The sequence below is a fragment of the Hemicordylus capensis genome, chromosome 5 (assembly GCF_027244095.1).
Source record: "Hemicordylus capensis ecotype Gifberg chromosome 5, rHemCap1.1.pri, whole genome shotgun sequence".
Taxonomy (NCBI): domain Eukaryota; kingdom Metazoa; phylum Chordata; class Lepidosauria; order Squamata; family Cordylidae; genus Hemicordylus; species Hemicordylus capensis.
Genome location: NC_069661.1, coordinates 134044223 through 134066551, shown reverse-complemented (window position 1 = coordinate 134066551; position 22329 = coordinate 134044223). Strand labels below are relative to the sequence as shown.

Here is a 22329-nt window from a genome sequence, read left to right as displayed (position 1 = left end):
CTGCCCCCACTATTTTGTTACTTTCTTTCCCTTCTCTCCCCCCGCCTGCCCCCCATTAACAGCAGGTGGCACAAGGGCTCAAACTGTGTTGGAATTCAGCAATAAACATTCTTTCCCCCACTTCCTTTTGCACCAACCCACTAGTCTTTCTTTTCTGGTTCAGTTTTTGTTTGTGCTGATCTCCAGTTTTTCCTGTCCAATAATCTGCTGCTTGAGGCAACCACCTCACTCACGGAAGGGCTACCCTTGTTAGTAACTCCCTCAGTTTAAAATGTGCTCCAGCTCACAGAAATGCAATTGAAAGTGGGGTGTGTATAGGACACTGATCTGAGCAAGCGTGACAGCAATCTGGCTTTACATTCACAGTTATAGGTGCTGTGATACAAGTGAACAGTGGCTGAAATATTTATTTATTATTTCTATACCACCCTATTCATCCAAAGGCTCTGGGAGGAGAGATATGCCTTGTTGCTCTCATAAACTGCCACTGAGAAAAGCAGGGATGGGCTGAATTAACTGTCTCCACAAGCATCTAAACTGGTCCTCTCTGTCATGATGGGACTACATATTGCGAGAAATGTGTGACTGCTGATAGGCAGCAGCTACTTGCTGCTTTCTCCCTTTCAATATCTAGTAAGTAAAATATATATTACATGACACCATTATGTCTACATGTTCTTGCTCCCTCAAGCAGGCACCAGTGATATGGAATGGGGTGGAGGAAGTCAAAAGTACAACATCGTACATAACAGGTATTACCAGAGAGACACAGGGTTACAATTCTGGGCAGTAGTACCAGGTCTCTAGTAATGTTTAATTTTGCCCTCAGCCTAACTACCTCTCTAGATGGTTGTGAAGATACTGTAAGGTCCTTGGGAGGAATTGTTATGAGCACCCCAAAATACTAATACGTATATAGAATATAGGCCTGTGTCTGATTTCATTTATATTAAGAGTTCAATTCAATGTCTGAACTGGAGGTGAATCTCATGACTGCATGGTCAATGATTTGTAGAGGCAGGAGGAATCCTGCATTGTTTTGTAAATTGGGTGAACTGCCTGCTTTGCCTCTGGGTGAGACATTCCAGCATTGCATTGTGAAACTGGATACTTAACAAAACACAAAGGGCTGGGCCTGAGCTAATCAATATGCTAAAATATAACTCACTATCAGATACTGTCTGTGGAAGAGGCCAGGGGCTGAACTCCCCCATCCTGGCAAGAAATCTATGCTAATCATTGTCAGTGATTGGCTCTGCCATGCCCCAAGGGGGATTACACAGTTGCTGTCTATAGAAATTCCATCCTGGGAGAACACCTGTAGATTTAGTCTTTCCACTAACACTTGCTCCCCCCGCCCCCTTCCTGAGTGCACAGATTTCAGAAGATGAGATTCAGAATTCTCTGAACTGGCCAATATCCTGAGTAATTAAAAGACATTGTCCTGAAAGTAACAGCTTTGTCACCCCTTCTGGGGAACCCAGGAAAAGATGAGATTTTTATAGATCAAAGAGAAAAACACTATAAGAATGAGGCTTTTTGAGACAGAGAGTTCAGCAATCTTTGCCTACAATAAAGCTGCTCACAAGATCCCAGAGTTTGCTGCTAAAGCTGCGGGGCTAAGCAGGAACTCTGTTCATGAACAGAAACTACAGCAATGCCTGAGTTCTGCTGCCCTAACTGCCTGATCTGAAGCAACTGCACAGCTCCTGTCTCCGCCAGCGCCTCACTCCTTCAACTGAAGTGATTCTTCTCTCTCCAGCCTTGGTTCCTGGTAAATATGTTGCTTGGAATCTCCTTATCCCTTCCTCTTTCCCTGCTCCCTTCTCCTCCCCCCTTTTTCTCCACTAATCACCCCCAAACCATACCAGCCCGCAGCCTTCATCCCCCCCTTCTTTTCTGCCCGTATCTGAAATGTATTAGGATCTAGGAAGATTTAAATGCACACACATATGTAGTTAGGCACACGGGTGAATATTGGTGCTGGTTAGGAAATACTGTTGCTGATATTAATAGAGTATTCTGCTTTTTGCCTTGCTAGATTAGATCTTTTAAACTCAATAAAGCCCATTGAATCTTTGAGTGGTTGGATCTCTTTTCTTCCTTGTTTCCAGATCAAATGTGGTCACCAATATAAAAGAACTTGGCCCAGACCTATTTTATATACTGGCTAATGAGCATATTTAGCATTATAGATTAGGCCTGGTCTGTAACAGAATGACCAAATAAATAAATGAGGAATCTGATCTATCACCTGCACCATTTTATTTATTATTTCTCTATGTAAACCACTTTGGAAATCTTTGTTGAAAAGTGATATATAAAATGTTGTTGTTGTTGAATTTTCACAATATGGGAAGTAGGATATGTTATTTACTCACCACTGAATTTCTACCTAAATCCCTACACTACTTGCTTTTCTGTTTTCAAAACACAGATTTTTTTAAAAAGCCCTTGACCTGTTTTCCTACATTATATCTTGTAATAAAGAAGTCATCTCTCTCTCTCTCTCTCTCTCTCTCTCTCTCTCTCTCTCTCTCTCTGCATAGTTTGATAAGAATTTGGTAAAACCACTCCATGTTGTAATTATATATTCCTGCTGTCATTACATGCATTTACACTAATTACACAGTTAATTCTAATTACATTAATTGTATAAATGCATGTTAATTAACTAAAGCTTACTCAAAGAACAAAATAAGTTAACCTAAAGTCTACAGTATGTACTCAACAGAAAAGCTACAGAATGTAGTTTCTATTATTTCTTCAGAGAAAAAGAGGAGCAGACCACACGTTGATGTCCTAAGTTTCCACTGCCTCGTAACCATATGGCTCTTGCAGCAGAACTAAAGCTCATGTTGAGTCATCAGTGCTGCCCTAATCATCAGAAGACAGAAAATCCTAATCGGAAAATAAAATTTGAGCCATTTAAAAACACCATCTCAATGTCTGAGTGTATTTTCCAAAGGCATTTTAGAATGTTATTTCATTCAGAATGTATATACATGGTAAGGAGTGGGGGGACATGACTACTGAAGCAACATAAAGTAGTGGGGGGGAAATTATGGGGTGGGGGCTATTCCTCAAAGATAGTGTGAGTGAAAAAGATTGATAAAAGGCTAGAGATGGGGAAATGTAAACAATATGGGGAAATGTTTTAATTAGTAAAATTACAAATGAATGGAATGTTCACTTTCAAAAAGGCAGATAAAGGGCACACATTATGACAGTATGAGATTAAGGATAGCTGTGTGACATGATGGTATTTAAATTGTTACTGTGAAACTACTATGCAAATCCTGCAGGATCTCACACAGAATTATCCATATCAATAGGCAAAGGACTTGTACCAATTATTACATGATAATAGCTACTTAACTCATTACACGAATGGTTTTATTTACACAGGAACATAAAGTTCCGGATGTGAGTTTTAAGTGACTAATATAACAGAATTGTCCATCAACTTAAGTAAAATCATAGTAATGCTTTATATTGCTGGTACCTAGCTACATACGGTCAAATAAAATACAGTGGTCCCTCGACTTACGAACTACTCGACATAAGTATTTTTTGAGTTACAAACGGCAGTTTTAGATCCGGTTTTAGATGCGTTTTTTTCGACTTACAAATTTTTAGATGGGGTTTCCTCGACTTACGAATTTTACATGCGGTTTCCTTGACTTGCCTGCCTGTTTACTGCCTGTTTATTCTTGAAAAGAAATGTTCCTGTGCAGTTTGCAAGCCTTACTGGGGGTCTGGGTCTTTTTTCTAGGCTCCGGAACGCATTAATCCGTTCCCAATGCATTCCTATGGGAAACTGCTTTTCGACTTACAAACTTTTCGACTTACAAATGTGCATTCGGAACGGATTAATTTCGTAAGTAGAGGGACCACTGTATATAGAAACTAGCTTAACCCACACAGAGTGGGTTAAGAGATCTCTCCACCCTCACCTGAGCCACACTCCTGCTCCTCCTCCTCCATCCCTTTACTCCATCCCCCTCACCCCTCTTGGTTGCAGCTGTAGCACTGCTGGTGCCTACTGGATAAGTTGCAGCCCCCTATCCTCAAAGACCTCCTCACCCTCACCCCACTCCTGCTCCTCCCCACAGGAGCAGCAGCAGCAGCAGCTGATCAGGCCCTTCCTCGCTGCCGCCACCACGATGGCCGCTTGTTCCCCTCAGGCCGTTGACAGACCCAGGCCCGTCCCTTGTTTGCCTGCTTCCCTCCACCAATGGCCTCAGTAGCCCCAAACAGCAGCAGTGGTTGACTGGGCCCTTCCTTGCTGCTGCCGCTGCCATGGCCACTCATTCCCCTCAGGCCACTGACAGGCTTGGGCCTGTCCCTTGCCCTTCCTTCTTTCTGTCTTCCCCTCCCTTCTTTTTCTCTCTTTCTCTCTCCCCCACTCGCTCTTCCCCTCTCCCCCCTCTCTCTTTCTCCCCTTCCTGAGTTAACAGATCTTGTTCCCTCATCTAATTCACACAATGGCAACTTCCTTCTTCTGAAGGGGCTCTTCCTCCTTCACGACGTTGAACTGGCTTGGATTGACAGGTTTGGGGTCAAACTGGGCCTGGTTCGAACCAAACCAGTTCAGTGCTCTACCTGTAAAGGGGAATCTGGTGAGGATTCCCCTTTACCAGTAAATAGGTGGGGGGGAGGGTTCCCTAAGCCAAGAGGGGGCAGGAAAGGGAGTCAGTACTTTACAAGTACATAGGAACATAAGAAACTGCCATATACTGAGTCAGACCATTGGTCTATCTAGCTCAGTATTGTCTTCACAGTCTGGCAGCGGCTTCTCCAAGGTTGCAGGCAGGAATCTCTCTCAGCCCTATCTTGGAGAAACCAGGGAGGGAACCTGAAACCTTAAGTACTTCATCACTGGTGATATCAGAGGCTCCCCACGCCACCAGTCTTCTTCAGAGTAGCCAGGGCAGCTGGCAGCCTGGTTCAGGCCTTTTCCGGCCCAGTTTGGGCCTCTGCGCATGCATGGAGGCCATTTTAGTGACCTCCACACATGCACAGAAGCCATTTGCATGACTAAATGGCTACACAAATGGCCTCTGCGCATGCATAGAGGTCACTAAAATGGCCTCCACACATGCGGGGAGGCCCAAACCAGGTTGCTGCCAGCCCTGGCTACTTTGTGAGAGGGTGGTGGGGTTGGGGTGGAGCTGCCGCCATCTCCCCCACGGTCCCCGCTGCCACTGATGATAGTACTTGTAAGTACTAACTGACTCCCCTCCCGCCCCCTCTAGGCTTAGGGAAGCCTTCCCTGCCCCTTTACTAGTAAATGGGAATCCTCTCCAGATTCCCCTTTACCAGTAGAGCACCAAACTGGTTTGAACCAGTCTGGCAGTCGAACTAGACCCAATACTGAACTAGCAAAACAGATTTTGTGCATATCCCTACTGACCACCAAATAGATTTTTACCACCAGTAATTGCTATTGATTATTTGTAACCTACTTGGAATAATTTTGTTGAAATGAATTTGTTATACTTTTTAAAAATATTACTTATTTGGTTATTATAATGCAATTTAAGTGGATAGTGCAGAGAAACGGAAGGAGATTACACCTTAGTCTGACTTTAAAACAAAGTGTGGACCGCTTGCATCTGTGTTGGCCAAATTATAACTGATAATTTCAATCAAAGCATAAGAAGACCAGTGACATTAAAATGAAGTTCTGATCCCTCCTTGTATTTTCAAGATCTTAACTGGATAATGTTAGTATGTATGGAAAATGCAGCTTCTCTAACAGACCGAGGCTTTGCTCTTCTTCAGGCAATCCTCAACTGTGATATTGCTGCTTTATCCATCTAAATGACTTGGAAAGTAAATTTTGCAATATGCTTATAGATTTTAAAGCAGATTCTCAGTGAGCTGTGGAAAAGAAGGTGTGAACCATCTTTCTCACAGGAATAAAATGTTTCATATGAGCTATTCACTATACAGGTAATGTTGGTTGAAAGTGACCTGTTTAACTGGGGTCACATTTGTTGGGATTTACTGCATAAACATGGTCTCTGCTCTTGTCTAGGGGCATGCTTGTCTGTATATGTTTCTGTCTATGTTTGGGTTTGGGGGTGGAGACTAAGCTCCTCCCTCCTTCTGCCTTCTTACTTGTTCCCTTGAATTCAAACTGAGAAGTTCTCCCTTTCTGCATAAGAGACTGCTAGCCTGCTTGTTTTCTTAGCCTATGTTTAATTAGTAATAAATATCAAACTCTCATTTCTCAGTTAAAGTTGACTTCTTGTTCCATTACTTGTGGAGGATAAGTAATTTCTTTGCAACAGCATCCTCAAGACCTGCACAAACACAGAAGACCTGTTAAAGGGTTAACTATAAATCAGCTGGCCACCCACACTATTTACAGTTCTGAAAAAACACTAAGCACTTTACTTGTAATGTAACAAAAACACTAAGTGCATTATTACTTATAATGTGACTTTCACACTAAGGGTGCCTATTGAAAACATATTGAGTGAGCATAACATTTATGAAGAAAGTAAGATTTTGCTGACCTCTGGATTTTCCTCTTTTTTATTTTTGGCAGCAGGGGGTCCCTGAGCTGATTCTTCAGGAGGTTTCTTTGTCTCCGCTTTAGTCTCTGCTTGAGTTTGAACTTGAGGTTGAATTATGATAACCTGAAAAACAATTAGGTTAATGAAAAAAAGAGAGTCTCACTGTCTGAAAGAGCTTTTCTTTTCAAACACAGAAGCTTTGTGTGTTTCAAGAGCAACACTGTCAACTATATTCTTCCAATTTTTCATTAACCTATCAGATTTCATTACCAAGCTTTTCTGATGGATCATGTTTTAGGATGGACACTAGACCATAATTTTCACTATTATTTATTTAGCACTTTTTAATACCACCGCATATGTACAGGTGAAACTCGGAAAATTAGAATATCGTGCAAAAGTCCATTAATTTCAGTAATGCAAATTAAAAGGTGAAACTGATATATGAGACAGACGCATTACATGCAAAGCGAGATAAGACAAGCCTTAATTTGTTATAATTGTGATGATCATGGCGTACAGCTCATGAAAACCCCAAATCCACAATCTCAGAAAATTAGAATATTACATGGAACCAAGAAGACAAGGATTGAAGAATAGAACAATATCGGACCAGAATACAATGCATCTGGGGGAACAGGATAGCCGGGGAGTCAGAGGGAGACTCGTCAGCACATCCCCAGGGCCCTCAGTGCTGGTTGGGAGTACCCCTGCGCTGACAGGTCAGATTGGTCCTGACAGCTGGGTGAGGGCTGCTCTTCTTGTGCTGTAATGGGAAGGCCCGTCAGAAGTAACTGTGGGTGCTGCAAGAGAGGTGGGCAGGCATCTGCTCTGCCTGAAGCACTGCCCCCAGGCCAGCCTATGACATGCCCTCCCCACTGCAGTGGAGGAGGCCTTGATCGATCAGGTAACCTGCTGAGTCCAGTGACTGTGGAGTCATCCTGGCCACTCTTCCTCTCCGCAAGGAGAATCCAGGCCATCCCCTCCCCTCTGTCAACTGATAAGGCACAGTACTGGACTCAGGGGGCCACATGAAGGTCCCCATGTCCAGGAGCATGAGGCCACATCACCGTGCCCACCCTGGCCCACCCTAGCCCACCACACCCCACTTTTCCCGGAATGCCAATGATCCAAGGGGGCTGCTTGCTGCTTCTCAGAGAGACCTTGAACCACTGTGATTGCGGGTCCACCAAGTGAAGTCATACTCATGCAGTGCTCTGCCAGGGGCCATCAGGAAGTTCCTATAACCAGAAATCTCCACACACATGCTCAAGCGGTTGGGGCTGGCAGGAGCTTCTATCGGTTGATGGGACCTAAAAGTGGTAGGACCTCTGGAGCTCCTTCCTGGGCAAGATAATCAAATCCAATCCCATCCATAGCTTTGTGGGGCTGTAAACTGGTAGACCTGGCCACTGTTAGGCCCTTATTATTGTTATTTTAAGATAGTTGGGCCCTGCCTCCAGGAGATGGAAAACCTGGCTTCCAGGTAGGACTTTGTCCCTAGGCCTTCACCTACCAGAGAACAAGTCTACCTGCCACTCTCCCCTCTATGGCAGGTAGACCTGACCCCATGAAGTTGGTAGACCCGGCCTCCAGGTGGGACTTTGTCCCTGGGCCAGCATCTGCAGGAGAACAGGTACACCACTCTTCCTCCTAGTGGCAGGTAGATGTGGTAAAGCTTATGCCAGCACTGGAAAAGCTTGGGCAGTTCTTCAAGTGTCCAGAAAACCCTGTCACCAAAAATCTCAATGCACAAACCTGAGTGGGTTGGGGCTGTCAGTAAGCACTCACTAGTGGTCAGGACAAATCTGAAAAGTGGCTGGGCTTCTGGAGCTCTTTCTTGGGCAAGATTGTCAAATTCAACCCCATCCAAAGCTCCATGGGGCCTTCTTGAAGAACGAGTCTACCCACTGACTCAAGACCTGACCTCTGGAAGCCAGTAGACCTGGCAGTTGTCACCAAAAGGCCAGGTCCACCCAGCTCTTCTACTTGTGATGGGTAGAGGTAGACCTGGAATCCACAGGACTTGGGATTCACTTTTCCCCACCACTCCCTCCCTTTTTGCTTCAAGCTTCCTCACATTCCCTGCCCCAGGAGCCTGCGACCATACTAACCCAAATAAGTCTGATCCCGTCCAGTCTCAGAAACAAAGCAGACCCGGGCCCAGCCAGTACATGGATGGAAGATCACCTGGGAATCCTAGGTGCCACAGTCACCCATTCTTCTCTACATCTGCTAGATGTTGTCTTGCTATTGTCTTACTCAGCTCCTACTGCAGCCTCTGCATGTGTGGCACGGAAGGAAGGAGAAGCAACAAACAAACACTCCTCAATCTGGAGATGTGACAGCTAGCAGAACTGGGGCTGCTTTCTCCTTGCCTCTGCATTCACCACCCTTAACTTCCAGTTTGGATTGCCTGCTTTTTGTTTTCTTTTGTTGCTGCTGCTGTTTATGACTAATGAGCCATATTTGGCTTAAGAGCCTTCCACCCCGATTTAGAGCAAGCAAATTTTGCTTCTTACATAGACTTCATATCTTCTGTTCTATTTTCGAATTACAGTATAATGCCTGTGAAAGAAGAATTCCTTTTAGACCTTTGGCCAGTCTCCATTTCAGTTCCTCTGGCTTAAAAAAACTTCATTTCACTGAAGCCAGGCAATCATCTACATGCTTCCTGAGAAAATAAATAACTGAGGCAGGAAAGTGCTAATCAGAGAGGGGGCTCTGAAGAAGCTTCAGAGTACTTGAGGTCAGAAGGCCAAAAGGAGAGAGATGAGAGTGGAAGGGAGAAGGGTCAAAAGAAAGGATGCCTCCATCTAGAGTCTAGACCCTGAAAGGGGAAGTAAGCTGTTGTGGCTTTTATTTTCAGTGCCTCAGTATGAACTGTCACTTAAACTAAGCCCCATGGAGCTTTGGATGGGGTTGAACTAGTTTACTAGATCACGTGAATTCTGTAGATACAGAATGTATCTGGATGTCAGCAAAACATTTGGCAGTCTCCCATCATTTCCTAGATGGCAAAATGTGGGCTAGATGACACTGCTCTCAAATAGGTTCATAGCTGGTTGAATAATGTAGTCAATGAGTGTTCATTAATGTGACTCCATGTCAACCTGCAATGAGGGAGCAGGGGGATGCTTATCAAATCTGCAGATTTATTTATTTCTCTATCAAATTTGTATACTGCCCCAAACCTTTGTCTCTTTGCGGGTTACAGCAACATAAAACAAGTTAAAATGCAGAAAATAAAAACCTTAAAACAATTTAAAAAACAAAGCCAGATTAAAAAGCTTGGATAAAGAGATGTCTTCAAGTGCTTTTTAAAAGTTGTCAAAGATGGGGAGGCTCGTATTTCAGTAGGGAGCACATTCCACAGTCTCAGGGCAGCAACGAAGAAGACCCGTCCCCGTATGGCCACCAGACGAGCCAGTGGCATAGTGACATAAATCTGGAGTGGGGTGGCTATAGAAGAGAGTCAAGATTCAAAATGAGCTTGACAAGCTCATGGGGCCAAAACCAACAAGATGAAGTTCAACAAAGACAAATGCAAAGGCCTGCATTTCGGTACAAAGAATCAAATACACAGGTATAGAGTGGGGAAGGATATATGAAATATATCCTTCATATACCGTATATGAAGGATATAGGATCCTTTTCATATGATATGATACAAAACATGAATGTTTTAAATTCTTGTTTTAATGGTTGTTTTATTTTGCCTTTATTGTATTTACTTTCATGAACCGCCTAAAGCCGTTGGAGGCAGGCGAAATTTAAATTAAATTAAATTAAACTGAAAATAAAATGATCATTTTCAAAGGATGAAGGATCCTTTTTCCTATGATATGAGAGGATATAGGCTTGGGAAAAGATATATGAAAAAGATCTAGGTGCCATAGTGGACCACAAGTTGAACTTGAGCAAGTAGTGTGATGCTACAAAAAGCTAACACAATCTTGGGCTGCATTAACAGACATAATATCAAAAGAAGTAGCTGTTCCACTCTTATTCTGTGCTGGTCAGACCTCACTTGGAATAATGACCAACGTGATGGGCAGCCCTCTGTTGATCATAGAGACCTACTGGGGCCACTGAGCAACTTAAAAGGCAGCTCCAATGATTTCAAATTAGAGTGCTGCGCTGCTGTCGGGAAACAGTTCAAAGTCATTCCATAGCAGCTTCATCGCTATATCACTGGGAATGCCTTCTAAGTGGCAAAACAGCCCCAGCAAATCCCTACTATCGATGAGTGTCATGTCGGCCACTGTGTTCAGGTCTGGCAACCACATTTTAAGAAGGACATTGATAAACTGGAATGGATTCAAAGGAGGGCAGTGAAGATGGTGAAAGGTCTGGAAATCAAGTCTTCTGAGGAACAATTAAAGGAGGTGGGTATGTTTAGTCTTGAGAAGAGAAGACTAAGGGGAGATATTGTGAACCAGCATGGCTGTAGGGGAAATCCATTGCGGTAAATTTGTTTCTATATTGCTTGAATTGATTTTATACGCTATCACTAAAGCAAATTGTACAAATGTCCCCACTAGAATGTAGAGAACACATGTGTGGAAAGAGGGAATGACCATTCAGGCCAGAAGGCGGCCGAAGATGGAGGCCATAGAGACTGGAATGATTAGGAGAGACGTCAAGCCTGCACATACAGAATAGCCTGAAGACAGAAGCCTAGAGGAGGAAACGTACAACTTGCCACTCAAAGTGCTGAGTCGAGAGGCAGTTCACTGATAAGCAGGATGGTTGGCCAAACAGTGCATTCCTAAGACAGAATCCTCCAAGGGAGGTTGCTGGCTCCCAGATTATGAGCTTGTGAAACCGGTGGCTGCCAGAGCAAGTCATGAAGTGATATATCAGCACTAAAGACCTGAAGCGATGACCAGAGAGAACCGTATAAGAGGCGCTATTCTGCAAATAGCTTCTTTGGGAGATGGCTGGCTAATACTTCAAGGAAGAGTGTGCGCACACTCCAGAACTCCTGGCCTTTCCACTCTTCACGCTACCTTCAGGGCTGGGTCCCCTGAAGTGCATGCATTGTGAGTATAAATAGGGAAATTTAGTAACTCTCGTCTAGCTTGAAAAACTTTAATTAATTCTATTATTTGAATCTATTCTTTGTCAGTTGTGTGGTGTAGTGGTTAGAGTGCTGGACTAGGACCGGGGAGACCCAAGTTCAAATTCCCATTCAGCCATGAAACTAGCTGGGTGACTCTGGGCCAGCCACTTCTCTCTCGGCCTAACCTACTTCACAGGGTTGTTGTGAAAGAGAAACTCCAGTATGTAGTACACCGCTCTGGGCTCCTTGGAGGAAGAGCGGGATATAAATGTAAAATAATAATAACAAAGCCTGGTCACACATGCTTCCTTCCCATTCAAGGTAGCATTCTCTCTGGCAGGGCCTCCTAGGTAGGCATGTGCCCGAAACATTTCGGAGGCCGTTGTAAAGGCCTCCGAAATGTTTCGGCGCCGGGGCGGTATTTGGTGCTTCGGCACCGGTGGGGGTAGTACTTTAAGGGTGGGGGAGGGTGTACTCACCCCCCGCCGCATTTCCCCCACCGGCGCTCTGTAAATTTCAAGCCCCTGGGGCGGCAGCATTCCTCCCTGCCGCCCCGTTCCCCCCGTCGGCCGGAAGTTGCGAGCGTGCATGCGCCCGTCATGCGAGCGCATGTGCACCTGTCTGCCATGCGCACGCGCGCACGACAGGCGCATATGCACTCACAACTTTCGGCCACTTCCAGCCGACGGGGGGAACGGGGCGGCAGGGAGGAATGCTGCCGCCTCGAGGGGCTTGAAATTTACAGAGCGCCGGCGGGGGAAATGCAGCAGGGGGGTGAGTACACCCTCCCCCACCCTTAAAGTACTACCCCCGCCAGTGCCGAAGACCATTTGTACACATCCCTACTCCTAGGGGCTTGGGTAGGGGAATTCCCTGCACAGAGTTTTTTCCTTGACAATATGACAGCCATCTTCCAATGTCTGAAGATGAAGCGAACATTTTCTCTGTTGAATGATAGAACTCTTATCTTTATGCTGTATTATTGGTTTGTTTCTATGTCTGACCTATGATCGTAATAAAGTTATTCATTCATTCATTCTCCCTGTTGCTCGTGAGGGCAGGACTGTAACCAATGTGTAGAAATCACTATGAAGGAGATCCAGGCTAAACATTGGAAGGAATTTCCTGACTGTAAAAGCTTTTTGTTAGTGGAGCCACCTACATCATGTAGTAGGGGGCTCTCCTTTGCTAGTGGTCTGTAAATAAAAGCTCAATGGCCATCTGTCAGGGCTGCAAGGTACTTGCTAACTGTAAAATTCTATGAGATTATGACAAGGGCCAAAAACCAGTGGGAGCCCTGAATTTCCCATATTGATTTGATATGGCTGTCTGTGATAGTTCTGCACCATCTATCCCCAAATGCTTCATTGACACCATCCTACACACTGAGAGAGTCCCAGAAAATATTATCTCTTCCCATTAGTACACAAATAGTTTCCCATAAATTCCCTTCAGCTTATACAGCTGTCATGGGGGTGGGGGGATATGTTGAAAATTTGTATACAGTTCTTTTGAAATGTATTTGAGGATATAATCCCTATGCTCTCCATACAGTAAGGCCGAGACCAAAAAATGCAGCTCAGTAATAAAACGTACCTTGCTGTCAGCACTGATGAGAAGTGGTTGAACTTTAATGCTGTCATTAACCACAGAGACAGCAGCACTGGTGCCGATGGGACTTGCATTGTTGGGGGATGTGGAGATGATGGCATAGGCTACACCAGCGCTGCTCAGGGGTGATGAGATGGCTGTAGACTCGACAACACTGTTCTGTGATTGGCTGTTCTGTACATGGCTAATGGTATTATTGGCAGTGGGGAGGGCAGGAGTGGGGTTTTTGCTGCTGACTGCAGTTGCCTTTTGGAATGCAGGAGGTTGTTTAGAAGGTTGGTCTCTGCAGGGAGAAATAGGGAGACTGTCTGGAATCAGGGTCTTTGGCCTAACCTGCAGAAAAAAGAAGGAGATGCTATTAGACATGAATCTAAAAAGAACAGCAATATAAATGTTGTTTACCACACAGGGCCGTCACCACCCGAGGGGGAGAGTATAGGTCCTTAGACCATTCAAGGATATTTCATGCCCTTTCCCAGCTGGTCTTGTACCTGTAGTAGCAAGCATAACTTGTCCTCATAGCTAAGCAGGGTCTCCCCTGGTTGCATATGAATGGGAGACTTGATGTGTGAGCACTGCAAGATATTCCCCTCAAGGGATGAAGCCACTCTGGGAAGAGCAGAAGGTTTCAAATTCCCTCCCTGGCTTCTCCAAGATAGGGCTGAGAGAGATTCCTGCCTGCAACCTTGGAGAAGCCACTGCCAGTCTGTGCAGGCAATACTGAGCTAGATAGACCAATGGTCTGACTCAGTATATGGCAGTTTCCTATGTTCCTATGTTCCCCCAAATAGAAGTGACATTGGAGGTCTGTAGAAAGGATTTTCCATGTTTTGTTTTTAAATACAAAACAGACATATGTGGGTGCTAGTTTGATTGGAGAAGTGGCAGTGAGAGAGGGGGTTTTCTCATACACTATTTTTTCCTACACTATTTTCCCACTCTAGATTGCCCCCTCTTCCTAAAGCTGCTGCTGGCTCAGCCGGGGCAGGCGGGGAGGGGGGGAATAGGTAACATGCTGGCAGGTCTGAAGGCCCATGATGTAGCAACCCTTACTAAATTAATATCTGGATTCCATGTGGGGGTGGGGCTGCCGGTTTAAGCCCAGAATTAAGGCTCTCTCATTTTGGCTCAAGTTCCACAAAGCTAGAAAATTAGAACCTAAGGCACCACATTGCCTTCCACACTCTCCCTTGGTTTGATGCCCAAATCAAGAGTGGGGGGGAGGATGGAATGCCTGGCGCTAGAGATGCACCATATTGTCCAGGTCCTGGACTTATGAATCATCTGAGCTGTACTGTCAAGGCCATCCTTGCCCCAGTGGGGAGCTCCATATCAAAAGGGCTGGTGTCAGTCATGAGCAGGTACCAGAAAAGAGACGTGAAGGCTGCTTCTGCTCACAACATCCTTTATTGGGGTTCAGCCAGTACAGGGTGAGATGCTACATTATCATAATGAACTCTTCATGGTACATTGCTAAGGTCTTCATGGCACATGACACATTGTCCCCTGCTAGCTGAACAAATAAATTCCCATTATTTCAATGGTTCAACACTGATTAAGACTGTCAGGATTCCTGTATAGTTATTGTGAACCGCACAGATAGGCAAATGGGAAGCCAATATTTACTTATGTGTAGAATTAGATAAATGAATGTAATTTGAATGTAAAATCTATTGTAAAATCCAATAAAAATTTAAAATGCCAAAAAAAAACAACGAAAAGACTGTCAGGATTCCAGAGAATTAGTTCAAAATTGGTGTTAAAAATCGCTTTTCCTCTCCATTTTTGGTATGTAAAATAAGGCCAAAAAAAGTAATCACCAGAAACCATATGATCATATTTTGTAGCTTGTGAAAATACCTTTTCAATGACAACTTACACAAGAAAATTGGCCAAATAATCACTGAGATAATGAGGTTTAATATGTGTGTGACAGCCAAGAATGACACCATGGAATTGAATTGACATACTGAATCACACATGCAAGAATAACACCATGGAGAGGATGTCAATTTAAACACAACTACCCATATACATTTCTCACAAACGTTGCCACGAAACAGGTTTTTTCTATACTATGCTCCCAGACTAAAACTGTACAGGTGAAACTCGGAAAATTAGAATATTAGACAGACGCATTACATGCAAAGCGAGATAAGTCAAGTCTTAATTTGTTATAATTGTGATGATCATAGCATACAGCTCATGAAAACCCCAAATCCACAATCCCAGAAAATTAGAATATTACATGGAACCAAGAAGACAAGGATTGTAGAATAGAACAATATCGGACCTCCAAAAAGTATACAGTGTACTGTGCTTGATTGGCCAGCAAACTCGCCTGACCTGACCCCATAGAGAATCTATGGGGCATTGCCAAGAGAAGGATGAGAGACATGAGACCAAACAATGCAGAAGAGCTGAAGGCCACTAATGAAGTATCCTGGTCTTCCGTAACACCTCATCAGTGCCACAGGCTGATAGCATCCATGCCACGCCGCACTGAGGCAGTAATTGCTGCAAAAGGGGCCCAAACCAAGTACTGAATACATATGCATGCTTATACTTTTCAGAGGTCCGATATTGTTCTATTCTACAATCCTTGTCTTCTTGGTTCCATGTAATATTCTAATTTTCTGAGATTGTGGATTTGGGGTTCTCATGAGCTGTACGCCATGATCATCACAATTATAACAAATTAAGGCTTGACATCTCGCTTTGCATGTAATGCGTCTGTCTCATATATCAGTTTCACCTTTTAATTTGCATTACTGAAATTAATGGACTTTTGCACGATATTCTAGTTTTCCGAGTTTCACCTGGAGTTTCAGGTCCCATGAGCAACCCTGAGATGTTCCCCAGTCAGCACGGGTTTGTCAAGAACAAGTCATGCCAGACTAATCTGTATGACCTAATCTTAGAACTAGTTTTTTAAAAAAGTTTTTAAAAATAAATTTGGCAAATAAAGGTAGCAAATAAAGTTATTAATTTATTTTTTAATTATTTATTATTATTAGGGCTTGTTTACACAGTCAGACAGGTGTTATTGACTGGTTTGTTTGATCCAGACATCGAGTCCTTCCCAAGGACCTGGGATGCCAGAATTTTATTGTCAATGTTGTTGCTGCTGTTATAGATATCATCGCAGAATATAGGCTGTTCCCAGTAGAGTTGCTTTTTGTAATTGGCTGATGGTGATTTCTGTGGACCCTATGGTGTTGAGGTGCTCTTCAAGGTCTTTTGGAACTGCACCCAGGGCGCCAATTACCACTGGGATTATTTTGGTCTTTTTCTGCCACAGCCTTTCCATTTCAATTTGTAGATCTTTGTATTTGGTGATTTTTTCTATTTCTTTTTCTTCTATTCTGCTATCCCCTGGTATTGCTATGTCGATTATTTTCACTTGTTTTTCTTTCTTCTCAACTACAGTTATATCTGGTGTATTGTGTGGCAGATGCTTGTCTGTTTGTAGTCAGAAGTCCCATAATATTTTTACATCTTCATTTTCTTCAACTTTTTCGATTTTATGGTCCCACCAATTTTTGGCTACAGGTAGCTTGTATTTTTTGCAGATGTTCCAGTGTATCATCCCTGCTACCTTGTCATGCCTTTGTCAGTCAGTCTGTGCGATCTTCTTACAACAGCTGATTAGGTGGTCCACTGTTTCATCTGCTTCTTTACAAAGGCGGCACTTGCAGTTCATGGTGGATTTTTCAACTTTTGCTCTTATTGCATTTGTTCTTAGTGCCTGTTCTTGTGCAGCCAGTATTAAACCCTCTGTTTCTTTTTTCAATTTGCCATTCTTAAGCCATTGCCAGGTCTTAGTGATGTTTGATTTTCCACTTATATTGAGCAAATATTGACCATCCAGTGGCTTATTTTTCTGCTCGGTTCTTGATTTGTTCTTTCTTGTAGGCCTGCTTTGTTTCATTGGTTTTGAATAGTTTCTCATTATTGACCATTTGAACTGGATCTTCTTCACTGTCCTTGATATTTTCTTCAAGGCCTCTTTTCTCCTCCTCTACTGTTTGATGGACTTGCAGCATTTCTCTTCCACCTGACCTGCGAGGGAGGTACAGCCTATCTACATCACTGGGGGGTGCAGAGCATGATTGATGGTCATGATTTTCCTGGTCTTACGATCTAGCGTCTCTAGCTCTGCCTGGATCCAGTCTATTATTCCTGCAGTGTATCTGATAACAGGTATAGCCCAGGTGTTTATGGTGTGTATGGTGTTACCGACATTGAGTTTGGACCTTAGGATTTTTCTAACTCTCCTGATGTACTCACTTCCAATTTTTCTTTTAACTTCAGTTTGTGCAATGTTATCAGCCTGGAGAATGCCCAAGTATTTGTAATGTTCTTTCTCTTCCAGGTTCTTGATCTTGCTTCCATTGGGCAGTTCTGTTCCTTCTGTTTTTCTTATTTTTCCTCTGTTCATTATTAATGCAGCACACTTGTCTAGTCCAAACTCCATTGCTATATCGCTACTGAATATACGGACAGTGTTTAGCAGTGATTCAATTTCTGACTGGGACTTTCCATACAACTTCAGATCGTCCATGCACAGCAGATGGTTGAATTTACTTTATGTTTTAGATGTTTGGTATCCGAGGCCTGTTTTGTTTAGTATTTGTGAAAGTGAGGTCATGGCAATTACAAACAACAGAGGGGATAGTGAGTCCCCTTCGGAAATTCCTCTTCTAATGCTAACCTGTCCAAGTGTCTCGCCATTGATTGTTAACTGTGTACTCCACATGCTCATTGCTTTTTAAAATAAATATCTGAATGTTTTCGCTTACACCAGCAAAACATTTTAGTATCCATGTGTGAGGCAATGAATCGAAGGATTTCTTGTAGTCAATCCATGCAACACTTAGATTGGTTTTTCTTCTCTTGCAATTTTCTAAAATCATTTTGTCAATCAGCAGCTGGTCTTTTGTGCCTCTGGTGTTTGGGCAATTTCCTTTCTGTTCAACTGGAAGCCGTTTGTTAGTTAATAAGTGTTTCATCACTTCATCTGCTATTATTCCAGTTAATAATTTGAACATGATTGGCAGGCAGGTTATCGGTCTATAATTACTTGGAACTGCACCTTTTGCTGTGTCTTTCATTATGAGATGAGTTTTCCCAGTTGTTAGCCATTGTTCAATATCACCGCCTTTCATAATGTGATTGAACTGTTTTGATAGTTGTTTATGAAGGCTTGTTAGGTGTTTAAGCCAAAAGCCATGCAGTTCATCGTCACCTGAAGCAGTCCAATTTTTAATTTTCTTTGCTCTTTCACTTATTAATTCTGGTGTTATTACTAGATCTTGCATTTGTTGGTTACATTTTTTGACCTCTTTCATCCAGCCTGCTTGTTTATTATAATCTATTGGATTGTCACATAATTTCCCCTAGAACTGCACTGTTTCTTCTTTATTTGGTGTTTCTAGGTTTCTTGCAGTTTCTCCTTCTACAGGTATGCTTTGATAGAAACGTCTCTGATTCGACTGGAATTGGAGATTCTGCCTATGTTGTGTAATTCTGGCTTGATATCTGCTAATCTTCTTTGACACTGCTGTTATTTGCTCCTTTATTATTTCCAGGACTTCTCTAATTTTCCTTGAATCGAGGTGGTATTTTTGGATCAGGTACTGTTTGGTGTTTTTGTTCTTCAGCTTCTTGTCTTTCATATCTTTCAATTTACTAGCATCTGATCTAAGCCTGGAGATTTTAGTTTCTAATCTAATCTTCCATTTAGGTGATGTACTGCTTTCTTTTTTTACAGGTCCACTGATCTTATATCCGAGCTCTTGTGCTGTTATTGTTGCTGCACTGTACATTAGTTGGTTTGTTTCTTGCAAATTATTGGTTGTTATTTCTGCGAGTGCAGCACTGACATCTTTTAATACCTGAGCAAGTTGTTTTTTGGCAACTGTTTTTAGCGCTGGAAGTCGAACCCAGGTGGTTGTTTGGTTCATGTGCTCAGTTATTTTTTGCTTTAGTTCTTGTTGCTTTTCTGTTAAACGGCATTCGGGTTTTTGAGGTGAAGGCAAAGGGGAGGTTGCCTGGTTTTGATTTTGAAACAATTCAGCAACAGTGGCATCCTCTATTTCCAACACCTCCTCCAACTGCGCCTGAGCAACTGCTTCAGTTGGTGGTAATTCTTCTTCCATATCTTGAGCCTGGTGTGCTCTTTGCAGTTCTTCCAGCTCAACTCCTGTGAATACTTTATTTCTTATTATGAATCTTCTCTGGTCTGCTAGCCTTTGTTCTGTGATTTCTGTATCTGGATGCTTCTCTTTCCAAATTTGGTACATTCTTTTTAAATAACCTCTTCTAGTTGGACTAGACTTGTAATAGCAGATCATTATTTCCTTGTTGGCATTTTTCGTATATATTTTTCCAGTTAAGCGACGTTTCTTCCAGTAACTTTGCAGTCTGAAGATCCTGAGTCCTGTTGCCCACTTGCCACCAGATGTCCAGGGACTCCAGCACCTAGCGCGGTCCTTGTTGACCCGGGAGACGGTTAATATATTTATTAAAGTTACGTCTCACCATATTGTTGATGGGAGAGGCACTCTTTGTCTGGCTTCTCTGGTGAGACCTGTCCAGTATGGTTGGACCTCTGGCATAGCTCTCACCTTCCTCAGAGCATGCAAGCCCCACAACCACGCCAAGGTAGAGCCTCACTGGGGCACTAATCTTAGAACTAGTTTTTTAAAAGTTTTTTTAAATAAAGTTGGCAAATAATTTATTTAATTTATTTATTTTTAATTATTTTTTAATTTATTTAATTAATTTATTTTTAATTATTTATTATTATTAGGGCTTCTTTACACAGTCAGACAGGTGTTATTGACTGGTTTGTTTTATCCAGACATCGAGTCCAAGGACCTGAGATGGCTGAATTTTATCATCAATACTGTTGGTTATTATAGATATCGTTGCAAAATATAGGCTGTTCCCAGTAAAGTTGCTTTTTGTAATTGGCTGATGGTGATATTATTATTTATTATTATTATTATTAACTAGCTGAACCCGCACAGATCATCTGTGCGCTAGGACTTTGTTGTTCTCACCACAAGCCCCACCACAGCCCCCACTTTATTGCTCAGTGTCAGCCGCCTGCTTGTTCGTTCACTCGCCTCCTCCCCCTCGGCCGTTCCCCTCCCCCTGCCCACTCGTCTCCCCACCCATTCACTCACTCGCCCCCTCCCCACTCCTCTTCCCTGTCTGCATATAGAATCCCCACTGCCCAATCACCACAGTGCTTCTGTTCTGTTACCTCAGATTGGTAAAGCACTGTGTGTGGGGCTTGCCACGTATGACCTTAGTTGTTTATTTATTTATTTATTTTTATTATTATCATTATCATTATCATTCTATTATAATCATCATTTTTGGCTGGTTACTAGTTTAGCAGATCATGGGACTGCTGTGGACATAGTGTATCTTGATTTCAGCAAAACATCCAACAAATTCTTGCACAGTGTTCTTGTGGACAAGATAGCAAAATGTGAGCTAGAAGATATTAATAAATACATTAGAATTTATCATTCTAAACTGACTAGATGATACTAGTGTAAGCTATATTCAAAGCTGATTAAACAATCAAGCCCACAAGTGTTCATTAATCGCTCCACATCAACCTGGAGGGAAGTGTCAAAGGGAGTGCCACTGGGCTCTCTCCTGGGCCTTGTGCTATTCAACATGTTTAGAAGTGACTTGGATGAAAGAATAGAGGAGATGCTTATCAAATTTGTATGTGACACAGTTCTTAGGGGGGCAACAAGTGACAGTTTCCAAAGCAGAATCAAGATGCAAAACGAGTTTGACAGGCTCATGGGGCCAAAACCAACAAGATGAAGTTCAACAGAGGCAAATGTAAAGTTCTGCATTTGGATAAGAAAAATCAAATGCACAAAAATAGAAAGGTGGAGTCCTGGCTTAGCAGCAGTACATGTAAACACAATCTAGGTGTCTTAGTGGACCACAAGTTGAAATGGGTCAGTACTGTGATACAGCTGCTAAAAGAGGTAAAGCAATCTTGGTTTTTTCCAACAGTGTCCTTATAATCTGGACAGGATAAAACTTGGAAGTTCAATCCCCTGCTCAGGTGTCAGGGGCTTGGGAAAAGTGTGGATACTGGTGCCTATTTAATTCATGGTCAGAACAAAAGGGTGCTATTGTTCCTACTCGGCATACTCAAAACCTTCCTCAGGTTAATTGTGTCTCAAAGTACTCTGAGTAGGCTGAGGCTTCTTGTGGCCTTGAATGCACTTGAGGCATTAACATTTCTTTGTCCTTCAGAACCTGGGCTTCCTAAAGGTTTCTCAGCAGTAGGAGAAACCCCCATTCCAGGTGGAGTTTCCACTGATCAAGCTCCTATATGGCCATGTGAACCTATTTGAGACCAGGTTTTCTAAGGCCAAGTTTTACTACTGATTATGCTCCTGCGGCAAGCCTCTGGTTCTGGAAGTGAGGCAAACAAAAAGGTAACAAGGAGAAGCAGGCTGTCTGCTAACACTTTCATGTAATATTATATCTAGCTTGGCCTTCAGAATAAAAGGAACTACATAGGAAGCTGCCTTCTACTGAGTTAGACCATTGGTCCATGTAGCTCAGTATTGTCTACGCAGATTGGCAGCGACTTCTCCAAAGCTGCAGGCAGGAATCTCTCTCAGCCCTATCTTGGAGATGCCAGGGAGAGTACTTGGAACTGTCTGCATGCAAGCATGCAGATGCTCTTCCCAGAGTGGCCCCATCCCCGAAGGGGAATATCTTATAGTGTTCACATCTCTCCCATTCAAATGCAAACCAGGGTGGACCTTGCTTAGCAAAGAGGACAATTCATACTTGCTACCAGGAATCTTTGATCCTCTTTCCTTGGAAATGAAGGCATGGTCTTCTTTTTATCCTTATCCTCTTTGAGGATACCCTTAAGGAACACTCCAAAATATTTTACCTCCTAGGGATGTAGTGGTTGCTGGGGCTGGATGCAGCATCCACCTTCTCATTTGCTGTTTCCTAGGAAAGATTACTTTATCCGCTTTAAGTCTCAGCTTGTATGGCACAGGGGGTCTCAAACTGGATATACCCTAAAAGCAGGACACCTTAGGTCCTTGACCTACCACAGCA

General features: G+C 43.1%; 1 protein-coding gene across 7 annotated transcripts in view; it reads right to left on the bottom strand.

The window, feature by feature from the left end:
* PHF21B (PHD finger protein 21B) overlaps positions 1-22329 on the bottom strand; it is a 201616-nt gene that overhangs the window by 57767 nt on the left and 121520 nt on the right. For all 7 annotated transcript variants that reach the window (XM_053255331.1, XM_053255332.1, XM_053255334.1 and 4 more), the window contains 2 exons: positions 13189-13536; positions 6528-6650 (listed from right to left, as the gene is read on the bottom strand). In XM_053255331.1, the coding sequence (XP_053111306.1) occupies positions 6528-6650; positions 13189-13536 (471 nt within the window). The remainder of the gene's footprint in view (positions 1-6527; positions 6651-13188; positions 13537-22329) is intronic.